Source organism: Salmo salar, unplaced genomic scaffold, assembly GCF_965601325.2.
Source record: "Salmo salar unplaced genomic scaffold, fSalSal1 ptg000984l, whole genome shotgun sequence".
NCBI lineage: Eukaryota > Metazoa > Chordata > Actinopteri > Salmoniformes > Salmonidae > Salmo > Salmo salar.
In genome coordinates, this window is record NW_027675576.1 from 444,883 (window position 1) to 471,682 (window position 26,800).

General features: G+C 40.7%; 1 protein-coding gene across 4 annotated transcripts; it reads left to right on the forward strand.

The window, feature by feature from the left end:
- On the forward strand, window positions 1-26,800 carry LOC106593319 (NLR family CARD domain-containing protein 3). Of its 4 annotated transcripts, XR_014391678.1 has the most exons (8): window positions 1-159; window positions 287-515; window positions 902-2,666; window positions 2,943-3,116; window positions 10,719-11,664; window positions 13,613-13,780; window positions 19,964-20,058; window positions 26,708-26,800. XR_014391678.1 is itself a non-coding variant. In XM_082972698.1 (5 exons), exons 2-5 carry the CDS (start codon window positions 332-334, stop codon window positions 10,798-10,800), a joined length of 2,205 nt encoding a protein of 734 aa, XP_082828824.1. In that variant the 5' UTR covers window positions 1-159; window positions 287-331; the 3' UTR covers window positions 10,801-15,833. The 4 variants fall into 4 exon arrangements, 1 of the variants encoding a protein (XP_082828824.1); XR_014391676.1 differs by having other exon boundaries at window positions 10,719-13,780; window positions 26,708-26,795; XR_014391677.1 differs by lacking the exons at window positions 19,964-20,058; window positions 26,708-26,800 and having other exon boundaries at window positions 13,613-15,833.

Here is a 26,800-nt window from a genome sequence, read left to right on the forward strand (position 1 = left end):
TCCTAAAACAGTGTGTGTGTGTGTGTGTGTGTGTGTGTGTGTGTGTGTACTGTAATCTCATGTTTTGTCCACAGAAACCAACAGGAGAGATCAGAGTCAGAGATTCTCAGTGGTCAGTCTTCCCAGAGTCATCAAACAGACCTGGACTCTATATTCAGTGTATGTGATCCTGTTATGTACATTTGTTTTTGTTTTCCTCAAGTAATGTTTCTTTCAATTATTAATTCATGTGTTAATGAGAAAGCATTTCTTCTCTTGCTTAACTTATTTACTTGATTTATTTCAGTTGCTTGAAGAGAAAATTATAACATTTGTGAAGAACGAGCTGAAGATGTTCAAGAGGATTCTTGGTCCTGAACTCCCAGAAGGCTTTGAGAGTCAGAAGCAGGAGGAGGAAGTGGTGGATGCTGAAGATGAGAAGCAGGAGAGCAGTGCCAGAGAGGGGGCTCTGAAGATCACACTGCACGTCCTGAGGAAAATGAACCGGAAGGAGCTTGCTGACACACTGGAGAAATGTAAGATATGTCTGCCTCATGTTGAATGCTGTTTTATAACATTTAAAAGCTGTGGCTAAAGTACAGCTAAAGTAGCTGTGTAACTCAATGATATTGTAGCAACCTTAACACAACACCTTGTGACCTCATCAAGTAGCAGAAGGGATGTGATGTGGTGATTAATTTAGAGAGAGAGACAGAGAGAGACAACATTAATAATACCATCAATAACACCAATAATAATATAATCAGTCACACCAGTCTGTAATGCATTAAGAAAACATTGATACATTTATACAGTCACTTAAGAGAATAAATTATTATTTTAAAACTTTAACAGTCCTTCAATACTGTAGACATTAAAACAGACGTAATATTAATATCCTCTGTGCTATTTCTTCATTCAGATGAGCTTGCTGTGATTTGCCAACGTGAACTCAAATCTAATCTAAAGAAGAAGTTTCAATGTGTATTTGAGGGGATCGCTAAACAAGGAAACCCAACACTTCTCAATAAGATCTACACAGAGCTCTACATCACAGAGTGTGGAACAGGACAGGTCAATAATGAACATGAGCTGAGACAGATTGAGACAACAACCAGGAAACAAGCAAGACCAGAGACTGCAATCAAATGTAACGACATCTTCAAACCCTTAACTGGACAAGACAAACTAATCAGAACTGTGCTGACAAAGGGAGTCGCTGGCATTGGAAAAACAGTCTCTGTGCAGAAGTTCATTCTGGACTGGGCTGAAGGAAAAGCAAATCAGGATGTTCAATTTGTGTTTTCATTCCCTTTTCGGGAGCTGAATTTGATGAAAGGGAACAAAAACACTTTGATTGAACTTCTTAATCACTTCTCAATGGAAACCAAACAATCAAGAATCTCCATCTACAACAAGTACAAAGTTGTGTTCATCTTTGATGGTCTGGATGAGTGCCGACTGCCCCTAGACTTCCAGAAGAACAAGATCTGTTGTGACGTCACAGAGTCAACCTCAGTGGATGTTCTGATGACAAATCTCATCAAGGGAAATCTGCTTCCCTCTGCTCTCCTCTGGATAACTACCCGACCTGCAGCAGCCAATAAGATCCCTTCAGGGTGTGTTGACCAGGTGACAGAGGTACGAGGGTTCAATGACCCACAGAAGGAGGAGTACTTCAGAAAGAGATTCAGTGATGAGGACCTGGCCAACAGAATCATCTCACACATAAAGACATCAAGGAGCCTCCACATCATGTGCCACATTCCAGTCTTCTGTTGGATTTCTGCAACTGTCCTCGAACACATGCTGAAACATAAGAGAGAAGAGATGCCCAAGACTCTGACTGAGATGTACACACACCTTGTGGTGTTTCATACCAAACAGAAGAATGAAAAGTATCTTGGGAAAGAAGAGACAGATCCACACTTGAATAACGAGAGCATTCTGTCACTGGGAAAACTGGCTTTTCAACAGCTTGTGAATGGCAATCTGATTTTCTATGAAGAAGACCTGAAAGAGGCTGGCATTGATGTCAATGAAGCCTCAGTGTACTCAGGATTGTGCACACAGCTCTTTAAAGAGGAATGTGGGCTGTTCCAGGACAAGGTGTACTGCTTTGTTCATCTGAGCATTCAGGAGTTTCTGGCTGCTGTATATGTTTTCCTCTCATTCATCAACAACAATGAGAATCTAATGGACAAACTGAAAACAAAAGACGAGCCTGAAGTTACTTTCTACAAGAGTGCTGTGGATAAAGCCTTACAACGTGAGACAGGAAACCTGGACCTGTTCCTCCGCTTCCTTCTGGGCCTCTCACTGGAGTCCAATCAGAAGCTCTTACGAGGTCTACTGACAAAGACAAGAAGCAGCTCACAGAGCCATGAAGACACAGTCAAGTACATCAAGGATAAGATCAGGGAGATTCCCTCTCCAGAGAGGAGTATCAATCTGTTCCACTGTCTGAATGAACTGAATGACCATTCTCTAGTGGAGGAGATCCAAAGCTTCCTGAGCTCAGGAAGTCTCTCAAAACCCAACCTGTCACCTGCACAGTGGTCAGCTCTGGTCTTTGTGTTGCTGACTTCAGAAAAGGAGCTGGATGTGTTTGACCTGAAGAAATACTCCATATCAGAGGAAGGTCTTCTGAGGCTGCTGCCAGTGGTCAAAGCCTCCAGAGCTGTTCTGTGAGTAAATGAAATGACATTTAAGAACTTATCATCAAGAAGAAATATTCAGTTTAGAGAAAAATATGTATTGTAATATGTATATAATATTATATTGAACAACATATTGAATCAGATATTAAATTTATTATAACAATATGACCATACAATTCTAGGAGACGGAAGAAGAATATATGTGTTGTTTGGGAAAATAAACCAAATGCATCTACCATTGTCCTTCTACACTACTCGTTAAATTAACAGTGTGTTTGTGAAGTCATGATGATCTCGTTGCAGGCTGTCAGGCTGTGGAGTCACAGAGAAAGGCTGTGCTTCTCTGGTCTCAGCTCTGGAGTCAAACCCCTCACACCTGAGACAGCTGGATCTGAGTAACAATGACCTGAAGGATTCAGGAGTGAAGCTGCTCTCTGCTGGACTGGGGAATCCCCACTGTAAACTGGAGACTCTGAGGTCAGTATTCCTGTAGTTGGTCAACAAGTGATAACTGTTCACCAGATCCACATGTGTTTACCAGGCACACATAGTCCACACCATATGTGTTTGGACAGTGAAGCTTACAGTTTACATTTTGGTGATATGCTCCAGGATGTTGGATTTGAGATCGAATGTTTCATATTAGGTGACAGTACAGAATGTCACCTTTTTTTTGAGAGTATTCATGTTTTACCATTTACAAATGAAAGAATTGTATGTATATACAGTGGCTTCACCCCCCCCCCCCAAAGTCAATACTTTGTAGAGCCACCTTTTGCAGCAATTACAGCTGCAAGTCTCTTGGGTATGTCTCTATAAGGTTGGCACATTTAGCCACTGGGATTTTTGACAATTTTTCAAGGCAAAACTGCTCCAGCTCCTTCAAGTTGGATGGGTTCCACTGGTGTACAGCAATCTGTAAGTCATTCCACAGATTCTCAATTGGATTGAGGTCTATGCTTTGAGTTGACCATTCCAAGACATTTATATTTTTCCCCTTAAACCACTCGAGTGTTGCTTTAGTGGTCTCTAAATCTCTGGAAGTCTGAAACAGGTTTCACTCAAGAATTTCCCTGTATTTAGCCCCATCCATCATTCCTTCAAATCTGACCAGTTTCCCAGTCCCTGCCGATGAAAAACATCCCCACAGCATGATGCTGCTGGGGATGGTGTCTCGGGGTGATGAGAGGTGTTGGGTTTGCGCCAGACATAGTGTTTTCCTTGATGGCCAAAAAGCAGAAGTTTAGTCTCATCTGACCAGAGTACCTTCTTCCATATGTTTGGGGAGTCTCCCACCTGCCTTTGGGTGAACACCAAACATGTTTGCTTATTTTTTTCTATAAGCAATGGCTTTTTTTCTGGCCACTCTTCCATAAATCCCAGCTCTATGTAGTGTATGGCTTAAAGTGGTCCTATGGACAGATACTCCAATCTCTGCTGTGTAGCATTGCAGCTCCTTCAGGGTTATGTTTGCCTCTCTGATTAACCTCTTACATCTAGATGTGCCGCTAGCGGAATGCCTCGCCAATATCCAATGATAGAGCGTGGCGCGAATTACAAACTCCTCAAAAATCCCCAAACTTCAATTTTTCAAACATATGACTATTTTACACCATTTTAACCTCTATGGGCTAGGTGGGACGCTAGCGTCCCACCCGTGGTGCACTCCATCAACAGCAGGTGCATTTCAAGAGCGGCAAATTTGAATCCAAATAAATGTCAAAATTCAAATTTTTCAAACATACAACTATTTTACACCCTTTGAAAGATAAACATCTCCTTAATCTAACCACGTTTTACGATTTCAAAAAGGTTTTACGGCGAAAGCATAAATTTAGAGTATGTTAGGACAGTTCATTTACAAGAGTTGTGTGTAATGTTTTGTCAATTCAAAGACAGGGTCACCAAAACCATAAAACCAGCTAAAATGATGCACTAACCTTTTACAATCTCCATCAGATGACACTCCTAGGACATTATGTTAGACAATGCATGCATTTTTAGTTCTATCAAGTTCATATTTATATCCAAAAACAGCGTTTTACTATGGCATTGATGTTGAGGAAATCGTTTCCCTCCAATAACCGGCAGTCAAGTCAACACCACAAATTAAATAATTAAAATTAGAAAACATTGGTAAAATATTATATTGTCATTTAAAGAATTATAGATTTACATCTCTTGAACGCAATCAACTTGCCAGATTTAAAAAGAACCTTACTGGGAAATCACACTTTGCAATAATCTGAGCACTGCGCCCAGAAAAATACGCGTTGCGATACAGACTAGACGTCATGTTGGGGAGATCTAAAATCGAAAATACTATGTAAATAATCCATTACCTTTGATTCTCTTCATCAGATGTCACTTCCAGGTATCACAGGTCCATAACGAATGTAGTTTTGTTCAAAAAAGCTCATCATTTATGTCCAAAAATCTCTGTCTTGTTAGCACATGATCTAAGCCAGCCGGACTTCTCGTCATGAACGAGGAGAAAAAATATATTTACGTTCGTTCAAACATGTCAAACGTTGTATAGCATAAATCATTAGGGCCTTTTTTAACCAGAACATGAATAATATTCAAGGTGGACGAATGCATACTCTTTTATAACGTATTGGAACGAGGGTAACCAAAACATGAACTCGCGCGCCAGGTGTCTAATGGGCCATCATCGTTCCATGGCTCTTGTTCGGTCAGATCTCCCTCCAGAAGACTCAAAACACTTTGTAAAGGCTGGTGACATCTAGTGGAAGCAATAGGAAGTGCCAAAATATTCCTCAGCACCTGTGTTTTTCAATGGGATAGGTTTAAAGGTAATACAACACATCAGGTATCCACTTCCTGTCAGAAAATGTCTCAGGGTTTTGCCTGCCAAATGAGTTCTGTTATACTCACAGACATCATTCAAACAGTTTTAGAAACTTTAGAGTGTTTTCTATCCATATATAATAAGTATATGCATATTCTAGTTACTGGGTAGGATTAGTAACCAGATTAAATCGGGTACATTTTTTTTATCCAGCCGTGCAAATACTGCCCCCTAGCCCTAACAGGTTAAAGACAAGACTCTCCTTTATCTAACCACATTGTCCGATTATAAAAGGCTTTACAACGAAAGCAAAACATTAGATTATGTCAGGAGAGTACCCAGCCAGAAATAATCACACACCCATTTTTCAAGCTAGCATATAATGTCTCAAAAACCAAAACCACAGCTAAATGCAGCACTGACCTTTGATGATCTTCATCAGATGACCCTCCTAGGACATTATGTTATACAATACATGCATGTTTTGTTCAATCAAGTTCATATTTATATCAAAAACCAGCTTTTTACATTAGCATGTGACGTTCAGAACTAGCAAACATACCGAAAACTTCTGGTGAATTTACTAAATTACTCACGATAAGCGTTATAGATACAGAACTCCTTTATGCAATTGCGGTGTCCGATTTTAACCTCTATGGGCTAGGTGGGACGCTAGCGTGCCACCCGTGGTGCACTCCATCAACAGCAGGTGCATTTCAAGAGCGGCAAATTTGAATCCAAATAAATGTCAAAATTCAAATTTTTCAAAAATACAACTATGTTACACCATTTGAAAGATAAACATCTCCTTAATCTAACCACGTTTTACGATTTCAAAAAGGTTTTACGGCGAAAGCATAAATTTAGAGTATGTTAGGACAGTACATTTACAAGAGTTGTGTGTAATGTTTTGTCAAGTCAAAGACAGGGTCACCAAAACCATAAAACCAGCTAAAATGATGCACTAACCTTTTACAATCTCCATCAGATGACACTCCTAGGACATTATGTTAGACAATGCATGCATTTTTAGTTCTATCAAGTTCATTTTTATATCCAAAAACAGCGTTTTACTATGGCATTGATGTTGAGGAAATCGTTTCCCTCCAATAACCGGCAGTCAAGTCAGCGTCAGAAATTAAATAATTAAAATTAGAAAACATTGGTAAAATATTATATTGTCATTTAAAGAATTATAGATTTACATCTCTTGAACGCAATCAACTTGCCAGATTTAAAAATAACCTTACTGGGAAATCACACTTTGCAATAATCTGAGCACTGCGCCCAGAAAAATACGCGTTGCAATACAGACTAGACGTCATGTTGGGGAGATCTAAAATCGAAAATACTATGTAAATAATCCATTACCTTTGATTCTCTTCATCAGATGTCACTTCCAGGTATCACAGGTCCATAACGAATGTAGTTTTGTTCAAAAAAGCTCATCATTTATGTCCAAAAATCTCCGTCTCGTTAGCACATGATGTAAGCCAGCCGGACTTCTCGTCATGAACGAGGGGAAAAAATATATTTCCGTTCGTTCAAACATGTCAAACGTTGTATAGCATAAATCATTAGGGCCTTTTTTAACCAGAACATGAATAATATTCAAGGTGGACGAATGCATACTCTTTTATAACGTATTGGAACGAGGGTACCCAACATGAACTAGCGCGCCAGGTGTCTAATGGGACATCACCGTTCCATGGCTCTTGTTCTGTCAGATCTCCCTCCAGAAGACTCAAAACACTTTGTAAAGGCTGGTGACATCTAGTGGAAGCAATAGGAAGTGCCAAAATATTCCTAAACCCCTGTGTTTTTCAATGGGATAGGTTTAAAGTCAATACAACACATCAGGTATCCACTTCCTGTCAGAAAATGTCTCAGGGTTTTGCCTGCCAAATGAGTTCTGTTATACTCACAGACACCATTCAAACAGTTTTGGAAACTTTAGAGTGTTTTCTATCCATATATAATAAGTATATGCATATTCTAGTTACTGGGTAGGATTAGTAACCAGATTAAATCGGGTACATTTTTTTTATCCAGACGTGCAAATGCTGCCCCCTAGACCCAACAGGTTAATCTAACCACACTGTCCGATTTCAAAAAGGCTTTACAACGAAAGCAAAACATTAGATTATGTCAGCAGAGTACCAAGCCAGAAATAATCAGACACCCATTTTTCAAGCCAGCATATAATGTCACCAAAACCCAGAAGACAGCTAAATGCAGCACTCACCTTTGATGATCTTCATCAGATGACAACCCTAGGACATTATGTTATACAATACATGCATGTTTTGTTCAATCAAGTTCATATTTATATCAAAAAACAGCTTTTTACATTAGCATGTGACGTTCAGAAAAAGCATACCCCCCGCAAACTTCCGGGGAAATTACTAACAGTTTGCTAAATTACTCACGATAAACGTTCATAAAAAGCATAACAATTATTTTAAGAATTATAGATACATTACTCCTCTATGCACTCGATATGTCCGATTTTAAAATAGCTTTTCGGATGAAGCACATTTTGCAATATTCTAAGTACATAGCCCAGCCATCACGGCTAGCTATTTAGACACCCGGCAAGATTAGCCTTCACCATAATAACATTTCCTATAAGAAAAATGTTCTTACCTTTCCTGTTCTTCGTCAGAATGCACTCCCAGGACTTCTACTTCAATAACAAATATAGGTTTGGTCCCAAATAATCCATAGTTATATCCAAATAGCGTCGTTTTGTTCGTGCGTTCTAGACACTGTACGAATGGTAATCCACGGTGGTGCGCATGCCGCATGGCGTGACAAAAAATGTCTAAATATTCCATTACCGTACTTCGAAGCATGTCAACCGCTGTTTAACCTCTCTGGGCTAGGCGGGACGAATTCGTCCCACCTACGTAACAGCCACTGGCAGCCTGTGGCGCGATTTTCAAAACCTTAAAAATCCTATTACTTCAATTTCTCAAACATATGACTATTTTACAGCTATTTAAAGACAAGACTCTCGTTAATCTAACCACACTGTCCGATTTCAAAAAGGCTTTACAACGAAAGCAAAACATTAGATTATGTCAGCAGAGTACCAAGCCAGAAATAATCAGACACCCATTTTTCAAGCCAGCATATAATGTCACCAAAACCCAGAAGACAGCTAAATGCAGCACTCACCTTTGATGATCTTCATCAGATGACAACCCTAGGACATTATGTTATACAATACATGCATGTTTTGTTCAATCAAGTTCATATTTATATCAAAAAACAGCTTTTTACATTAGCATGTGACGTTCAGAAAAAGCATACCCCCCGCAAACTTCCGGGGAAATTACTAACAGTTTGCTAAATTACTCACGATAAACGTTCATAAAAAGCATAACAATTATTTTAAGAATTATAGATACATTACTCCTCTATGCACTCGATATGTCCGATTTTAAAATAGCTTTTCGGATGAAGCACATTTTGCAATATTCTAAGTACATAGCCCAGCCATCACGGCTAGCTATTTAGACACCCGGCAAGATTAGCCTTCACCATAATAACATTTCCTATAAGAAAAATGTTCTTACCTTTCCTGTTCTTCGTCAGAATGCACTCCCAGGACTTCTACTTCAATAACAAATATAGGTTTGGTCCCAAATAATCCATAGTTATATCCAAATAGCGTCGTTTTGTTCGTGCGTTCTAGACACTGTACGAATGGTAATCCACGGTGGTGCGCATGCCGCATGGCGTGACAAAAAATGTCTAAATATTCCATTACCGTACTTCGAAGCATGTCAACCGCTGTTTAACCTCTCTGGGCTAGGCGGGACGAATTCGTCCCACCTACGTAACAGCCACTGGCAGCCTGTGGCGCGATTTTCAAAACCTTAAAAATCCTATTACTTCAATTTCTCAAACATATGACTATTTTACAGCTATTTAAAGACAAGACTCTCGTTAATCTAACCACACTGTCCGATTTCAAAAAGGCTTTACAACGAAAGCAAAACATTAGATTATGTCAGCAGAGTACCAAGCCAGAAATAATCAGACACCCATTTTTCAAGCCAGCATATAATGTCACCAAAACCCAGAAGACAGCTAAATGCAGCACTCACCTTTGATGATCTTCATCAGATGACAACCCTAGGACATTATGTTATACAATACATGCATGTTTTGTTCAATCAAGTTCATATTTATATCAAAAACCAGCTTTTTACATTAGCATGTGACGTTCAGAACTAGCATACCCCCCGCAAACTTCCGGGGAATTCGCTAACATTTTACTAAATTACTCACGATAAACGTTCACAAAAAGCATAACAATTATTTTAAGAATTATAGATACAGACCTCCTCTATGCACTCGATATGTCCGATTTTAAAATAGCTTTTTGGTGAAAGCACATTTTGCAATATTCTAAGTACATAGCCCAGGCATCACGGGCTCGCTATTTAGACACCCGGCAAGTTTAGCACTCACCATAATCATATTTACTATTATAAAAGTTTCATTACATTTTGTTGTCTTTGTCAGAATGCACACCCAGGACTGCTACTTCAATAACAAATGTTGGTTTGGTCCAAAATAATCCATCGTTATATCCGAATAGCGGCGTTTTGTTCGTGCGTTCCAGACACTATCCGAAATAGTAAAGAAGTGTCGCGCGCATGGCGCAATTCGTGACAATAAAATTCTAAATATTCCATTACCGTACTTCGAAGCATGTCAACCGCTGTTTAAAATCAATTTTTACGACATTTTTCTCGTAGAAAAGCGATAATATTCCGACAGGGAATCTCCTTTTCGGCAAACAGAGGAAAAAATCCCAAAGGCGGGGGCGGTCGGGGTCACGAGCATAAGCCCAGTGTCCCTTGATCGGCCACTTGAGAAAGGCGATAATGTGTTTCAGCCTGGGGCTGGAATGACGACATTCTGTTTTTTCCCGGGCTCTGAGCGCCTATGGACGACGTGGGAAGTGTCACGTTAGAGCAGAGATCCTTAGTAAATGATAGAGATGGAAAATAAGTTCAAGAAATGGTCAGACAGGCCACTTCCTGTAAAGGAATCTCTCAGGTTTTGACCTGCCATTTGAGTTCTGTTATACTCACAGACACCATTCAAACAGTTTTAGAAAATTTAGGGTGTTTTATATCCATATGTAATAAGTATATGCATATTCTAGTTACTGGGTAGGAGTGGTAACCAGATTAAATCGGGTATGTTTTTTATCCAGCCGTGTCAATACTGCCCCCTATCCTAAACAGGCTAAAATACATGAGAGCCTTGTGTCAAAAGGGTGGGCCAGGAGGAGCGCAAGATAGAGAGCATAAGGTAAGAATCACATAATAAGTCAGGATTGAGAGAAGATAGAAGTGATACAGAATTGTTAGATAACAGTTACTGAGTGGAGAGCAGCATAGTTAAGTTTTAGGCAGGTATAGATGCAAACTGAATTGTAGAAGTGAGAACTTAACCTGGGGTCCACTTAGACGTGGGGCCCGATTAATGCCAGGATGATTTGTTTTTAAATTAGGAACAGGAAGAAGAGTTAAAAGCGGTACCCTCCATGTTAGGGTCCCAAGGACCTATTGATGTGGGGTTAATTAAAGGAGTTATTTTAGTATAAGTAGTCCTGAAGTCAAATTTGAGATTTTATTAAAAGTAATTATTAGTAATTTAGGAAAATTTGGGCAGAGCCATGTGTCAAAAGGGGGGATAGTAGAGCAGGTTCGGAAACACTTTGTGGCCTATTGGATAACGAACTACTTAAAAAAACTTTTTTTTTTATAGATAAGTATATTAAATGGGAAGAAGCGGTCCCAACTTACTGGTTGGACACGATTAGGGTAGTTGATTTACTAGGATCTATCTCTTTAAATAATGGATTACATTTTAGCTGATCAGGTAAACCATATAGAATGCCAGAGTTAGGGAGGCCAGAACAGGTAGACATAGAAGTTGAAGATATACTAACAGAACACATGGTTAACCAAACCCGTATGTCCGAGACTTTGTGTCCAACAGGTGAATTACAGTAGAAGATGATTCACTCAATCCAACCAGGAGACTGGGTGTGGATCCAGTCCCTGAGGAGAAAAGAACTGGAAGCAGCCATGGTGGGAGGGCCCATATCAAGTGTTCCTGGTAATAGCCTTCGCGGTGAGAATAGCTGAAAGAGCTACCTGGGTTCATATCACACAATGCGGGAGGGTAAGACACACTGACACTGTCGAACAATCACAGAGTTAGGAGAAGAACCGAATACCAATAAGGTTCGGGGGTTACCTCTCTAACGAAGATTCCCTAACCCGCCCGATACTCACTGTGTGCGTTCATAGAAGTGAAAGTTTGGGTTAGCCTCTAGCCAGTGATATATTCACCGGGAGGGGGTGGGGCTTTACAGGGGTACTGGTCAGTCTGAGCTGTCTGATTGTGTAAGCCATATTCCTAATACACCATGAACCACTCGAGAAGTCAGAAAGTGGTAACTTGACCCATAGTGTAGAAGATGAGGAGTTTTTATGGCCTAGGTACAAAAGGTCACTCGATCTGGATAAAAAGGAAGTGAGAGTAGAGTTAGGGAAGGATGTCTCAATAGAGTTCTCTGCAGACCAAATGGGGTCCCTAACCTCCTGGCAGTCTAGGACTCGGACTTCATGGGGAAGATATGTGTAGATCCCGGTGTAACTCATGGAATCAGGTCATAGCTCACACAGAGAGAGAAGGCTATGTCTATCCACACACCCAATATAGAAACAGATGGTGTATAGTGAAAGCCAGGGTTTTTGACTGCAATCCAGAGCAAGGGAAGTATTGCTTGAAGATAGGAATGACCAATTAAAGCATAAAGAAAGAGGATTTAGGGTTATGGTATGTTGGCCTTGACCAGACCATTGTCGACACTGCGGTACCATTCTGAGTAGTAGAGGTTAGGACAGGAGATAGTTCTACCGCCAGCCAGAATACCAGTAGTACCCCTGATAAAACGGACATTACCCGTGTAGTCATCCAGAGCCAAGGACCGGTGAGGATAGTTCAGACGAAAGATCTTAAGGAAGTGATTGAGGTGGAGACTTGGTTTGGGGATTCCAACCTATGGCTGGAATGGATTCAGTATACAGCTAGATCAGTAGCTAAAGAAGAAGGTTATGCCTGCGCAACAGCCAAACTTCAGTTGACAACCATCCCCTTTCTACCCGATGGAATTAATTTACCAAGGGGAATGGCCTGAATGGTAAAGCTGTTCATGATGGCAAGGAAGCCAGACAGTTGCACTGATCTGCATTATCTGTATCCTATGTGCCCATTAGATCCAGACTTCCCCCTTTCACAGTCGCAGGAGGAGACTATTATTGTGTGGCTCGACACAACACACACGGATGGAACGTAGGGGAAGTAAGAACATGCAATAGGACAGAGAATGTTACAACTGACACGACAATGAGGGACCTGACTGGGTGGTTGAGTTCCGAGGACTTTAGTAAGATAAAAAGGCCGAGAGCGGATGTCTGGTGGTTGTGTGGAGGTATGAAGCTGTGGCCAAACCTGCCTGCAAATTGGACTGGTATTTGTGCATTGGTACTGTTAGGCATGCCCTTCACCCTTATACAACACAAAGACCTAGTGCCAGGTGAAAGAGAGGGGAGGAGTGCTCCGTCAGGGTCCTTTGATGATAGAATTTACATTGATAGCATTGGGGTTCAAGGGGGGTGCCTGATGAGTTTAAAGCTAGGAATCAGATATGGGCTGGATTGGAATCAAGTCTTTTTTGGTGGTCGACTCTCAATAAAAATGTGAATTGGATAAATTACATTTATTATAACCAACAGCGTTTCATCAACTATACCAGAGAGGCAATTCCAGGGTTAGCTGAACAGACAGCTGCGACCACTTTGATGGTATTGCAGAATAGAATAGCTTTGGATATGCTTCTGGCTGAAAAGGGTGGTGTGTGTGTGATGTTCGGATCTGAATGCCGGTCTAAACAATTTAGCTCAGGAGTTAGCAGAAAATTCCGGGGTGGACACGGCACTCACGGGATGGTTTGATAGTACGTTCGGAAAATGGAAAAAGGTTGTAATCACTGTGTTGTGGGCTGCTTTCACCTGTATGACTGTGTTGATATTATGTGGTTGTTGTTTGGTCCCTTGTGCGAAAGGTCTCATTTCCAGGGCTCTGGAGAGATCGATGACGGAGCAGATGGTGAGATACAGACCGATTCCAAGTTCAGACCAGTGGGATGACAAATACCTACCGCCGAGCCTGGTGGAGGATTCATTCAATTATGAGGAGCCCATGTTTAGGAAGACTGTTTCTCTAAATGAAGGTCATAGCAAAAATCCTAATCCTGACTGGACATAGGCTTAGAACAGTCATTGATAAGTATGTAATGAAAATACATGTATTCGTTTTCTTTGATCTAGTTTGATTTTGTGTGACATTTCTGAATCCAATAAAAATAGATGTGTTATAGTGTATGTGAAATATTTAGCCAATAGGGTGGATTGTAATGGGAATAATATGATTAAACCTCTTGACGGGCTCGTCCCGTATGCGGGACGGACATCCAGCGAAAAAATCCTATCGCCATTAGCACAACGATTTTTTTATTTTTTATTTTTTCAAATATAGGACTATGTTATATCATTTTATTGATACACCTCTCCTGAATCGAACCACGTTGTCCGATTTCAAAAAGGCTTTACAGCAAAAGCAAAACATTAGATTATGTTAGAGGAGTATATCGTAAAAGTAGCCACATAGCCATTTTCCGACCAACCACATGCATCACAAATAACCAAAAAACAGCTAAATGCAGCACTAACCTTTGACAATCTTCATCAGATGACACTCCTAGGACATCATGTTACACAATACATGCATTCTTTTGTTCGATAAAGTTCATATTTATATATAAAAACAGCATTTTACATCGGCGTGTAACGTTGACTAACTATTTTCCCTCAAATGCATCCGGTGAAACAGCGCTACAATTTACTAAATTACTATTCGAAAACATTTTTAAAATGTAATATTGTCATTCTAAGATTTATAGATGAATATCTCTTGAAAGCACCTGTAATGCCAGATTTAAAAATAACTTTACTGGGTAATCACACTTTGCGATAAAAGGGGATGCGATACTCAGAAAATAGGCTACCGTTACAGGTCAGCGCCATCTTGGAACAATCGCATATCAAATCTAGTCTTGTATACTATTGTCAATAATCCCTTACCTTTGATTATCTTCATCAGAAAGCACTTCTAGGAATTCCAGGTCCACAACAAATGTATTTTCGTTCGAAAAAGTTTATCCTTTATGTTCCAATAGCTTGTTCTTGTTAGCGCGTTCTGAAGGCTGCACCAAAAGTACCGTCGAAAAAAATGCATTTTTTTTTATTTAGGTTTGTTCAAACATGTCAAACGTTGTATAACATAAATCTTTAGGGCCTTTTTCAACCTGAGCTCCAATATGATTCAAGGGGGATGATTGCATTGTCTTTCAAAACGTTTTGAAAGGGGAGGGTAGCCAGGGGAGCCGGCGTCATAATGGTGATGGCCCTCTCCGTGTGACCACGTTCCACAGCGTGTCATTCAGTCAGTTTTCACAGTAGAAGGCTCAAATCACTTTGTAAAGACTGGGGACATCTAGTGGAAGCAATAGGAAGTGCTCAATGAACAATTGCTCACTGTGTGAATTACAGGCAAAGTGGTGAAGTTGAGTCCGCAATTCAGAAATCCACATCCTGTTACGATCGGTCTCGGGGTTTTGACTGCCATATGAGTTCTGTTATACTCACAGAAACCATTCAAACAGTTTTAGAAACTTTAGGGTGTTTTCTATCCACAATTATTAATTATATGTATGTCCTAGCTTCTGAGTTTGAGTAGGAGGCCGTTTAAAATGGGCACAAATTTTTTTCAAAAATCGCTGTAGCGCCCCCTATCCTAGGCGACCGTCAAGAGGTTAAAGGTTTGACTAAATGATTTCACCCTGAAAAGGTATAACCAAGTGATTATAAGATGAATGTACTAATGTGTGTGTGTCGGAAAAGTTGAAGCTTAATGATTTAGCAATGTAAGCAACCAGACAGCAGACAACTTGTGACCACTGTGAAACTGATAACAGGAAGAAGGTCTCCCCAACCAGGGAGGGGAGAAACCTTTAGGCTTGCAGTAGATTATGTAACATGGGGCAGGATATGATAAGCAATGTATGAGATGGAGAAGACTTGTAAATAAGCATTGACAGTGTTAAAGAAGAGGATGGGCATTTGTAAGGGGTATGACATATGGTATGACCAAATGTCAGGTATAAAAGGCTGTGTACATTGTATGATATTCAGAACTCTCGTAAATAAACATTCTGACCAATTGTAGGCTGGCTCTCCGTCTGCTTCATTCAACCAGAATCTTACACCCTCTGGGGGGCAGACTGAATAGTTTAATTGAAGTTCGGTTTATGAACATTGGGAACAGAAGTCCCATGACAGAAGGTAGAAACTAGGGCCTGTAGGACCTGCCTTGTTGACAGTGCTGTTAATAAGAAGGTAGAGCAGGGCTTTATTATGGACAGACTTCTCCCCATCTTAGCTACTGTCGTATCAATATGTTTTGACCATGGCAGTTTACAATCCAGGGTTACTCCAAGCAGTTTAGTCACCTCAACTTGCTCAATTTCCACATTATTCTTTACGAGATGAACAGGTGAGCAGTACGCGTCTATGAAATGAGAGCATGAACAGTGTGAGGATCGTTAAAAGTCTTAGGGCTAGGGGGCAGTTTTCGGACGTTCGGAGAGTCTGGCGAGCCCAAAGTAAAATGCCTGTTACTCAGGCCCAGAAGCTATGCATATAATTGGTAGATTTGGAAAGAAAACACTCTGACGTTTCCAAAATTGTTAAAATAACGTCTGTGAGTATAACAGAACAGATATGGCAGGCGAAAACCCGAAGAAAATCCGACCAAAAAATAAATAAATAAAACCAAATCAAATCAAACAAATTAATTTTTATAATTTATTTATAAAGCCCTTCTTACATCAGCTGAGATCTCAAAGTGCTGTACAGAAACCCAGCCTAAAACCCCAAACAGCAAGCAATGCATGTGAAAGAAGCACGGTGGCTAGGAAAAACTCCCTAGGAAAAACTCCAAAGGAAAGGCAAAAACCTAGGAAGAAACCTAGAGAGGAACCAGGATATGAGGGGTGGCCAGTCTTCTTCTGGCTGTGCAGGGTGGATATTATAACAGAACATGGTCAAGATGTTAAAATGTTCATAAATGACCAGCATGGTCAAATAATAATAATCATAGTAGTTGTCGAGGGTGCAACAAGCACGTCCGGTGAACAGGTCAGGGTTCCATAGCCGCAGGCAGAACAGTTGAAACTGGAGCAGCAGCACGGCCAGGTGGACTGGGGACAGCAAGGAGTCATCATGCCAGGTAGTCCTGAGGCATGGTCCTAGGGCTCAGGTCCTCCGAGAGAAAGACAGAAAGAGAGAAAGAGAGAATTAGAGAGAGCATATTTAAATTCACACAGGACACCGGATAAGACAAGAGAAATACTCCAGATGTAACAGACTGTCCCTAGCCCCCCGACACATAAACTACTGCTGCATAAATACTGGAGGCTGAGACAGGAGGGATCAGAAGACACTGTGGCCCCATCCGATGATACCCCCGGACAGGGCCAAACAGGCAGGATATAACCCCACCCACTTTGCCAAAGCACAGCCCCCACACCACTAGAGGGATGTCTCCAACCACCAACTTACCGTCCTAAGACAAGGCCGAGTATAGCCCACAGCGATCTCCGCCATGGCACAACCCAAGGGGGGGCGCCAACCCAGGCTCATATTTTGTAAAGCTATTGAAAACTCCTATGTCCGTCACCCAGATTGCAATTCATAATAGCTTCCACTAGATGTCAACAGTATTTATTCAAGGTTTTGAGGCTTCTATTTTGAAAAATAAATAAATATTTACACTTTCAGTGAGCTGACTGCTTGGGTCACATCAGTGTTTTTGCGCGCGATGGAGAGGGTGCACACTTGCGAATTTGGCATTCCTATTGAACACAGTACTTTCCGTATGAAATATTATAGTTTATTTACATTTTAGACAACCTGAGGATGATATAGACACGTTATTTGACTTGTTTGGACGAAATTTACTGGTAGCTTTTAGAACTTCTTTGTCTGCATGTTGAAGGAGTGGATTTCTGAAGTCATGGGGCCTGCTAAACAGACTATTTTGGGATACAAAGAAGGACTTTATCGAACAAAATGACCATTCATTCTGTAGCTGGGACCCTTGGGATTGCAAACAGAGGAAGATCTTCAAAGGTAAGTGATTTATTTTATCGCTATTTGGGATTCTGTGACGCCTGTGCAAGTTTGGAAAATATGTTATTGTGGAGTGCTGTCCTCAGATAATCGAAAGCTATGCTTTCACCGTAAAGCCTTTTTGAAATCTGACAACGCAGTTCGATTACCAAGATTCTAAGCTTTTAAATGATGTATGACACTTGTATTTTCATGAATGTTTAATATATTTCTATTTTGAATTTGGCGCTCTGCAATTTCACCGGATGTTGTCGTAGGTGTTTCGCTAGTGGTCCGCGAGCCCTAAGAGTTATTAAAACCATGTGCCCTGATTTAGTTAAAACTGGTTCCATCAGAGCCCTTACAAAACCTTTTACAACTGATTCATCACTGTCATACCTTATAGGGTCCAGAGATTTCCTGGTTAGGTCAACAGAGATGGACAAACTCTGGGCCCCAGGGCAAAAAAAATTGCCCCCCCCCCACTCTGGGACCTATGGTTGCCACCAGTCTGCTTGCCGTTCTCAGTTATCGTCAGGTTCTGTATGTGGATGATCAGGGCTTTATTCAGAAAAAGTTTCTTGGGCTACTTTGATTTGCCAAGTGGGCGATATTTTAATTCCGTGTTTATCTTCATGGACAAACTTGTTGTTCTAACCTACGATGGCTCAGCTTCAAGGGAACGTATCTGCTATTTGTATTTCCAGCTGAGTCCCCTCCTGTTCCATGGTTTAACCTCTATGGGCTAGGCGGGACGAATTCGTCCCACCTACGTAACAGCCAGTCTAATCCAGTGGCGCGATTTTTGAATCGTTTGAAATACTATTACTTCAATTTCTCAAACAGCTTTTTACATTAGCATGTGACGTTCAGAAAAAGCATACCCCCCGCAAACTTCCGGGGAATTTACTAACAGTTTGCTAAATTACTCACGATAAACGTTCACAAAAAGCATAACAATTATTTTAAGAATTATAGATACATTACTCCTCTATGCACTCGATATGTCCGATTTTAAAATAGCTTTTCGGATGAAGCACATTTTGCAATATTCTAAGTACATAGCCCAGCCATCACGGCTAGCTATTTAGACACCCGGCAAGATTAGCCTTCACCATAATAACATTTCCTATAAGAAAAATGTTCTTACCTTTCCTGTTCTTCGTCAGAATGCACGCCCAGGACTTCTACTTCAATAACAAATGTAGGTTTGGTCCCAAATAATCCATAGTTATATCCAAATAGCGTCGTTTTGTTCGTGCGTTCTAGACACTATACGAATGGTAATCCACGGTCGCGCGCATGGCGCATGGCGTGACAAAAAATGTCTAAATATTCCATTACCGTACTTCGAAGCATGTCAACCGCTGTTTAAAACCAATTTTTATGCCATTTATCTCATAGAAAAGCGATAATATTCCGACCGGGAATCTGCAATAAACTAAACAGCCGAATTAAAATACTCCACGGGGGCTAATCGCGCACGCGCCTCATTCCATTGTCACCTAATGGGACACTTGGATGAGGTGATAATCTGTTTCAGCCTGAGGCTGCCTCGTCAACCTTCATGATTTTCCCGGGTCCTGAGAGCCTATTGGAGCGCTGGGAATTGTCACGTTACAGCTAAGATCCTTACTCTTCAATAAACAGATGCAAGATGCACGACTCCTTGTCAAACAGGCCACTTCCTGCATGAAACCTTGTCAGGTTTTTGCCTGCCATAGGAGTTCTGTTATACTCACAGACACCATTCAAACAGTTTTAGAAACTTTAGGGTGTTTTCTATCCAAACCTGAACAATAATATGCATATTCTAGCTTCTGAGTTGGTGTAGGAGGCAGTTAAAAATGGCCACATATTTTTTCCAAAATTCTCAATACTGCCCCCTAGCCCAAACAGGTTAACAAGTGATGACCACTCCACTACCATTGTCAACTACCTCCTCACATGAACTGGAAGCCACGTCTCATGTGGCCCACTCATCCACTGGCACATTGAATGTTTCCTCTCCAAGTACTGTGAGGAAACCCCTGTCAATTTTTCTCTCATGACTTTATGTAGAGTCAATCACAATCACAATCACAATCACATTATTACACATCTATGATTTGACTTCTTGCTTGGACTAACTCATTCTTAGCTCTTTTGTCTCACTGTGTAGTGTTTTTGTGTTATTGTCTTCCCAGTCAAATACTGTCCTGCACTGGTCAAGCCTCTGAACACCTCAACTCATGCCTCATATCCTCATTCAATCACTGCTGTGATCCCTTCCCAAAATGGTGTAAGTAGCCCTCTCATTCCTATTCCCCATAATATTGTACTATAAGTGTCTTTATTAGCCTCTATGGGCTAGGCGGGACGAATTCGTCCCACCTACGTAACAGCCACTTGAAGCCTGTGGCGCGATTTTCAAAACCTTAAAAATCCTATTACTTCAATTTCTCAAACATATGACTATTTTACAGCTATTTAAAGACAAGACTCTCGTTAATCTAACCACACTGTCCGATTTCAAAAAGGCTTTACAACAAAAGCAAAGCATTAGATTATGTCAGCAGAGTACCAAGCCAGAAATAATCCAGACACACATTTTTCAAGCTAGCATATAATGTCACCAAAACCCAGAAGACAGCTAAATGCAGCACTCACCTTTGATGATCTTCATCAGATGACAACCCTAGGACATTATGTTATACAATACATGCATGTTTTGTTCAATCAAGTTCATATTTATATCAAAAACCAGCTTTTTACATTAGCATGTGACGTTCAGAACTAGCATACCCCCCGCAAACTTCCGGGGAATTCGCTAACATTTTACTAAATTACTCACGATAAACGTTCACAAAAAGCATAACAATTATTTTAAGAATTATAGATACAGACCTCCTCTATGCACTCGATATGTCCGATTTTAAAATAGCTTTTTGGTGAAAGCACATTTTGCAATATTCTAAGTACATAGCCCAGGCATCACGGGCTAGCTATTTAGACACCCGGCAAGTTTAGCACTCACCATAATCATATTTACTATTATAAAAGTTTGATTACCTTTTGTGGTCTTCGTCAGAATGCACTCCCAGGACTGCTACTTCAATAACAAATGTTGGTTTGGTCCAAAATAATCCATCGTTATATCCGAATAGCGGCGTTTTGTTCGTGCGTTCCAGACACTACCCGAAATGGTAAAGAAGGGTCGCACGCATGGCGCAATTCGTGACAAAAAAATTCTAAATATTCCATTACCGTACTTCGAAGCATGTCAACCGCTGTTTAAAATCAATTTTTACGCCATTTTTCTCGTAGAAAAGCGATAATATTCCGACAGGGAATCTCCTTTTCGGCAAACAGAGGAAAAAATCACAAAGGCGGGGGCGGTCGGGTCACGCGCCTAAGCCCAGAGTCCCTTGATCGGCCACTTGAGAAAGGCGATAATGTGTTTCAGCCTGGGGCTGGGATGACGACATTCTGTTTTTTCCCGGGCTCTGAGCGCCTATGGACGACGTAGGAAGTGTCACGTTAGAGCAGAGATCCTTAGTAAAAGATAGAGATGGAAAAGGAGTTCAAGAAATGGTCAGACAGGCCACTTCCTGTAAAGGAATCTCTCAGGTTTTGACCTGCCATTTGAGTTCTGTTATACTCACAGACACCATTCAAACAGTTTTAGAAACTTTAGGGTATTTTCTATCCATATGTAATAAGTATATGCATATTCTAGTTACTGGGTAGGAGTGGTAACCAGATTAAATCGGGTATGTTTTTTATCCAGCCGTGTCAATACTGCCCCCTAGCCCTAACAGGTTAAACAGCGGTTGACATGCTTCGAAGTACGGTAATGGAATATTTAGATTTTTTTTTGTCACGAATTGCGCCATGTTCGCGACCCTTCTTTACCATTTCGGATAGTGTCTGGAACGCACGAACAAAACGCCGCTATTCGGATATAACGATGGATTATTTTGGACCAAACCAACATTTGTTATTGAAGTAGCAGTCCTGGGAGTGCATTCTGACGAAGACAACAAAAGGTAATCAAACTTTTATAATAGTAAATATGATTATGGTGAGTGCTAAACTTGCCGGGACGAATTCGTCCCGCCTAGCCCAGAGAGGTTAAGAATGATAGATACAGAACTCCTCTATGCACTCGATATGTCCGATTTTAAAATAGATTTTTGGTGAAAGCACATTTTGCAAAATTCTAAGTACATAGCCCAGCCATCACGGGCTAGCTATTTAGACACCCAGCAAGTTTAGCCTTCACCAAAATCAGATTTACTATAACAAAAATGTTATTACCTTTGGTGTTCTTCATCAGAATGCACTCCCAGGACTTCTACTTCAATAACAAATGTTGGTTTGGTCCCAAATAATCCATCGTTATATCCAAACAGCGGCATTTTGTTTGTGCGTTCTAGACACTATCCGAAATGGTAAATCAGGGTTATGAGCATGGCGCATTTCGTGACAAACAAATTCTAAATATTCCATTACCGTACTTCGAAGCATGTCAACCGCTGTTTAAAATAAATTTTTATGCAATTTATCTCGTAAAAAAGCGATAATATTCCGACCGGGAATCTGCGTTTCGGTAAATAGAGGGAAAAAAAGAAAGACGGGGGCGACCAGTGTACGCGCCTAAGCCCACTGTCCCCTGATCGGCCACTTGACAAAGGCGATAATTTGTTTCAGCCTGGGGCTGGAACGACGACATTCAGCTTTTTCCCGGGCTCTGAGAGCCTATGGGAGCCGTGGGAAGTGTCACGTTACCGCAGAGATCCTTTGTTTTTGGAAAGAGATGTCATAGAAAGCCAATAAATGGTCAGACAGGCCACTTCCTGTAAAGGAATCTCTCAGGTTTTTGCCTGCCATATGAGTTCTGTTATACTCACAGACACCATTCAAACAGTTTTAGAAACTTTAGGGTGTTTTCTATCCATATCTAATAACTATATGCATATTCCAGTTACTGGGTAGGAGTAGTAACCAGATTAAGTCGGGTACGGTTTTTATCCGGCGGTGTAAATACTGCGCCCTAGCCCTAAGAGGTTAACACAGTGTCCAAAGAATGGCCAGAAGTATACAGAATGGGGTCGTCTGCGTAGAGGTGGATCAGAGATTCACCAGCAGCAAGAGCGACATCATTGATGTATAAAGAGAAAAGAGTTGGCCCAATATGGCTCCCACAATCAGACAGCTCAGACTGACCAGTACCCCTGTAAAGCCCCACCCCCTCCCGGAGAATATATCACTGGCTAGAGGCCAACCCACACTTTCACTTCTATGAACGCACACAGTGAGGATCGGGCGGGTTAGGGAATCTTTGTTAGAGAGGTAACCCCCGAACCTTATTGGTATTCGGTTCTTCTCCTAACTCTGTGATTGTTCGACAGTGTCAGTGTGTCTTACCCTCCCGCAATGTGTGATATGAACCCAGGTAGCTCTTTCAGCTATTCTCACCACGAAGGCTATTACCAGGAACACTTGGTATGGGCCCTCCCACCGTGGCTGCTTCCAGTTCTTTTCTCCACAGGGACTGGATCCACACCCAGTCTCCTGGTTGGATTGAGTGAATCATCTTCTCCTGTAATTCAGCTGTTGGACACAAAGTCTCAGACATACGGGTTTGGTTAACCATGTGTTCTGTTAGTATATCTTCAACTTCTATGTCTACCTGTTCTGGCCTCCCTAACTCTGGCATTCTATATGGTTTACCTGATCAGCTAAAATGTAATCCATTATTTAACCTCTATGGGCTAGGTGGGACGCTAGCGTGCCACCCGTGGTGCACTCCATCAACAGCAGGTGCATTTCAAGAGCGGCAAATTTGAATCCAAATAAATGTCAAAATTCAAATTTTTCAAACATACAACTATTTTACACCCTTTGAAAGATAAACATCTCCTTAATCTAACCACGTTTTACGATTTCAAAAAGGTTTTACGGCGAAAGCATAAATTTAGAGTATGTTAGGACAGTACATTTACAAGAGTTGTGTGTAATGTTTTGTCAATTCAAAGACAGGGTCACCAAAACCATAAAACCAGCTAAAATGATGCACTAACCTTTTACAATCTCCATCAGATGACACTCCTAGGACATTATGTTAGACAATGCATGCATTTTTAGTTCTATCAAGTTCATATTTATATCCAAAAACAGCGTTTTACTATGGCATTGATGTTGAGGAAATCGTTTCCCTCCAATAACCGGCAGTCAAGTCAGCGTCACAAATTAAATAATTAAAATTAGAAAACATTGGTAAAATATTATATTGTTATTTAAAGAATTATAGATTTACATCTCTTGAACGCAATCAACTTGCCAGATTTAAAAATAACCTTACTGGGAAATCACACTTTGCAATAATCTGAGCACTGCGCCCAGAAAAATACGCATTGCGATACAGACTAGACGTCATGTTGGGGAGATCTAAAATCGAAAATACTATGTAAATAATCCATTACCTTTGATTCTCTTCATCAGATGTCACTTCCAGGTATCACAGGTCCATAACGAATGTAGTTTTGTTCAAAAAAGCTCATCATTTATGTCCAAAAATCTCCGTCTTGTTAGCACATGATCTAAGCCAGCCGGACTTCTCGTCATGAACGAGGGGAAAAAATATATTTACGTTCGTTCAAACATGTCAAACGTTGTATAGCATAAATCATTAGGGCCTTTTTTAACCAGAACATGAATAATATTCAAGGTGGACGAATGCATACTCTTTTATAACGTATTGGAACGAGGGTACACAACATGAACTCGCGCGCCAGGTGTCTAATGGGCCATCATCGTTCCATGGCTCTTGTTCGGTCAGATCTCCCTCCAGAAGACTCAAAACACTTTGTAAAGGCTGGTGACATCTAGTGGAAGCAATAGGAAGTGCCAAAATATTCCTCAGCCTTTGTGTTTTTCAATGGGATAGGATTAAAGGTAATACAACACATCAGGTATCCACTTCCTGTCAGAAAATGTCTCAGGGTTTTGCCTGCCAAATGAGTTCTGTTATACTCACAGACACCATTCAAACAGTTTTAGAAAATGTAGGGTGTTTTCTATCCATATGTAATAAGTATATGCATATTCTAGTTACTGGGTAGGAGTGGTAACCAGATTAAATCGGGTATGTTTTTTTATCCAGCCGTGTCAATACTGCCCCCTAGCCCTAACAGGTTAAAGAGATAGATCCTAGTAAACCAACTACCCTAATCGTGTCCACCCAGTAAGTTGGGACCACTTCTTCCCATTTAATATACTTATCTATTATAAAAAATGTTTTTTTTAAGTAGTTCGTTATCCAATAGGCCACAAAGTGTTTCCGAACCTGCTCTACTATCCCCCCTGTTGACACATGGCTCGGCCCATGTGTCAATCTTGCTGCATCTCTAAACAATGACTTAGGTAGTATTGGTAACTTATCATGATACCAAATACCGTCCTTATATAAATTGCTCCTAACTTCTCCCATTTAGAAATCCCTTTCACTGGTGCTCTAGACTGACAATTTTAATATAGCTCTGTCTATGTTTAATTCCTCTTTTAAGAACTGCTGTGTCGACGGCTGCGGTTTAACCTGTTTAGGATAGGGGGCAGTATTTTCACGTCCGGATAAAAAACGCACCCGACTTAATCTGGTTATTACTCCTGCCCAGAAACTAGAATATGAATATAATTGTTTGATTACGATAGAAAACACTCTAAAGTTTCTAAAACTGTTTGAATGGTGTCTGTGAGTATAACAGAACTCATATGGCAGGCCAAAATCTGAGAAGATTCTATACAGGAATTGCCCTCTCTGACCATTACTTGGCCTTCTATAGCCTCTTAATCGAAAACAGAGGATCTCTGCTGTAACGTGATATTTTCTAAGACTCCCATAGGCTCTCAGAAGGCGCCAGAATGTTGAATGATGACTCTGCAGTCCCAGGCTGAAAAACAGTAGCGCATTTGGATAGTGGTCGATCTGAGAACAATGAAACAGGCGCGTGTGCACGTGAAGAGTCCATTATACATTTACAGTCTTTGAACGAAAACAACGTCGCCCGGTCGGAATATTAATCGCCATTTTACGAGAAAAATCGCATAAAAATTGATTTTAAACAGCGTTTGACATGCTTCGAAAGTACAGTAATGGAATATTTTGAAATTTTTTGTCACTATATGCGCCGGCGCTTCACCCTTCGGATAGTATCTTGAATGCAAGAACAAACGCAGCTATTTGGATATAACTATGGATTATTTCTCTACACTTGCCTTCTCACCTTCTTCTCCAGGCTTCAGACAGCCACACCCTGGCTATGTCTAACCCTCGACCTGCTGTTTCCCTGTCTTGTCCCCACATACCTTATGTATCTTTCTTATCATTAGTCCCAACTTTTCTATGTCCAAACTTCCATCAAATTCATACTTCCTTCTCCACATTGGACTGAAATAAATATTTATTTTATAACATTTAACTCCATATACTGCTCATCTCCAGTTAATTCCTGCACCTCCTTTGAGGGTTTGCCACCCATGGTTATTCAATAACTATTTATCCTCTTATGGCTAGGGGGCAGTATTTTCACGGCTGGATAAAAAAAATATGTTTGAAAAATGGAAGTTTTCGGATTTTAGAGGAGTTTGTATTTGGCGCCACGCCCATCATTGGATATTGGAGCAGGTGTTCCGCTAGCGGAACGTCTAGATGTAAGAGGTTAATCATTATGACACACCCCTCTCTATTGTCATTGGTTGCACTAATTGCACTGTTTGTCTACATAACCTGGTTCAAGTATTGATGACATCACCCTGAAGGCACAGTGATGCTGAAACGTTGGTAAATACCCAATAAATTACTGGGAGTTTATATATGGAGTGTGCGACTCTCTTTATTTTGATAGTTTATAACTCGTATGTAGTTGCCATCTTTTTATGTTTTTCAGGCAGCCTGGGAAAGAACTGAAAAAACTCACTAAAGAGTCAAGACAGAGACACCAGAAAGACCCAAGAAGACTTGGACGCAGCATCAGAGGACA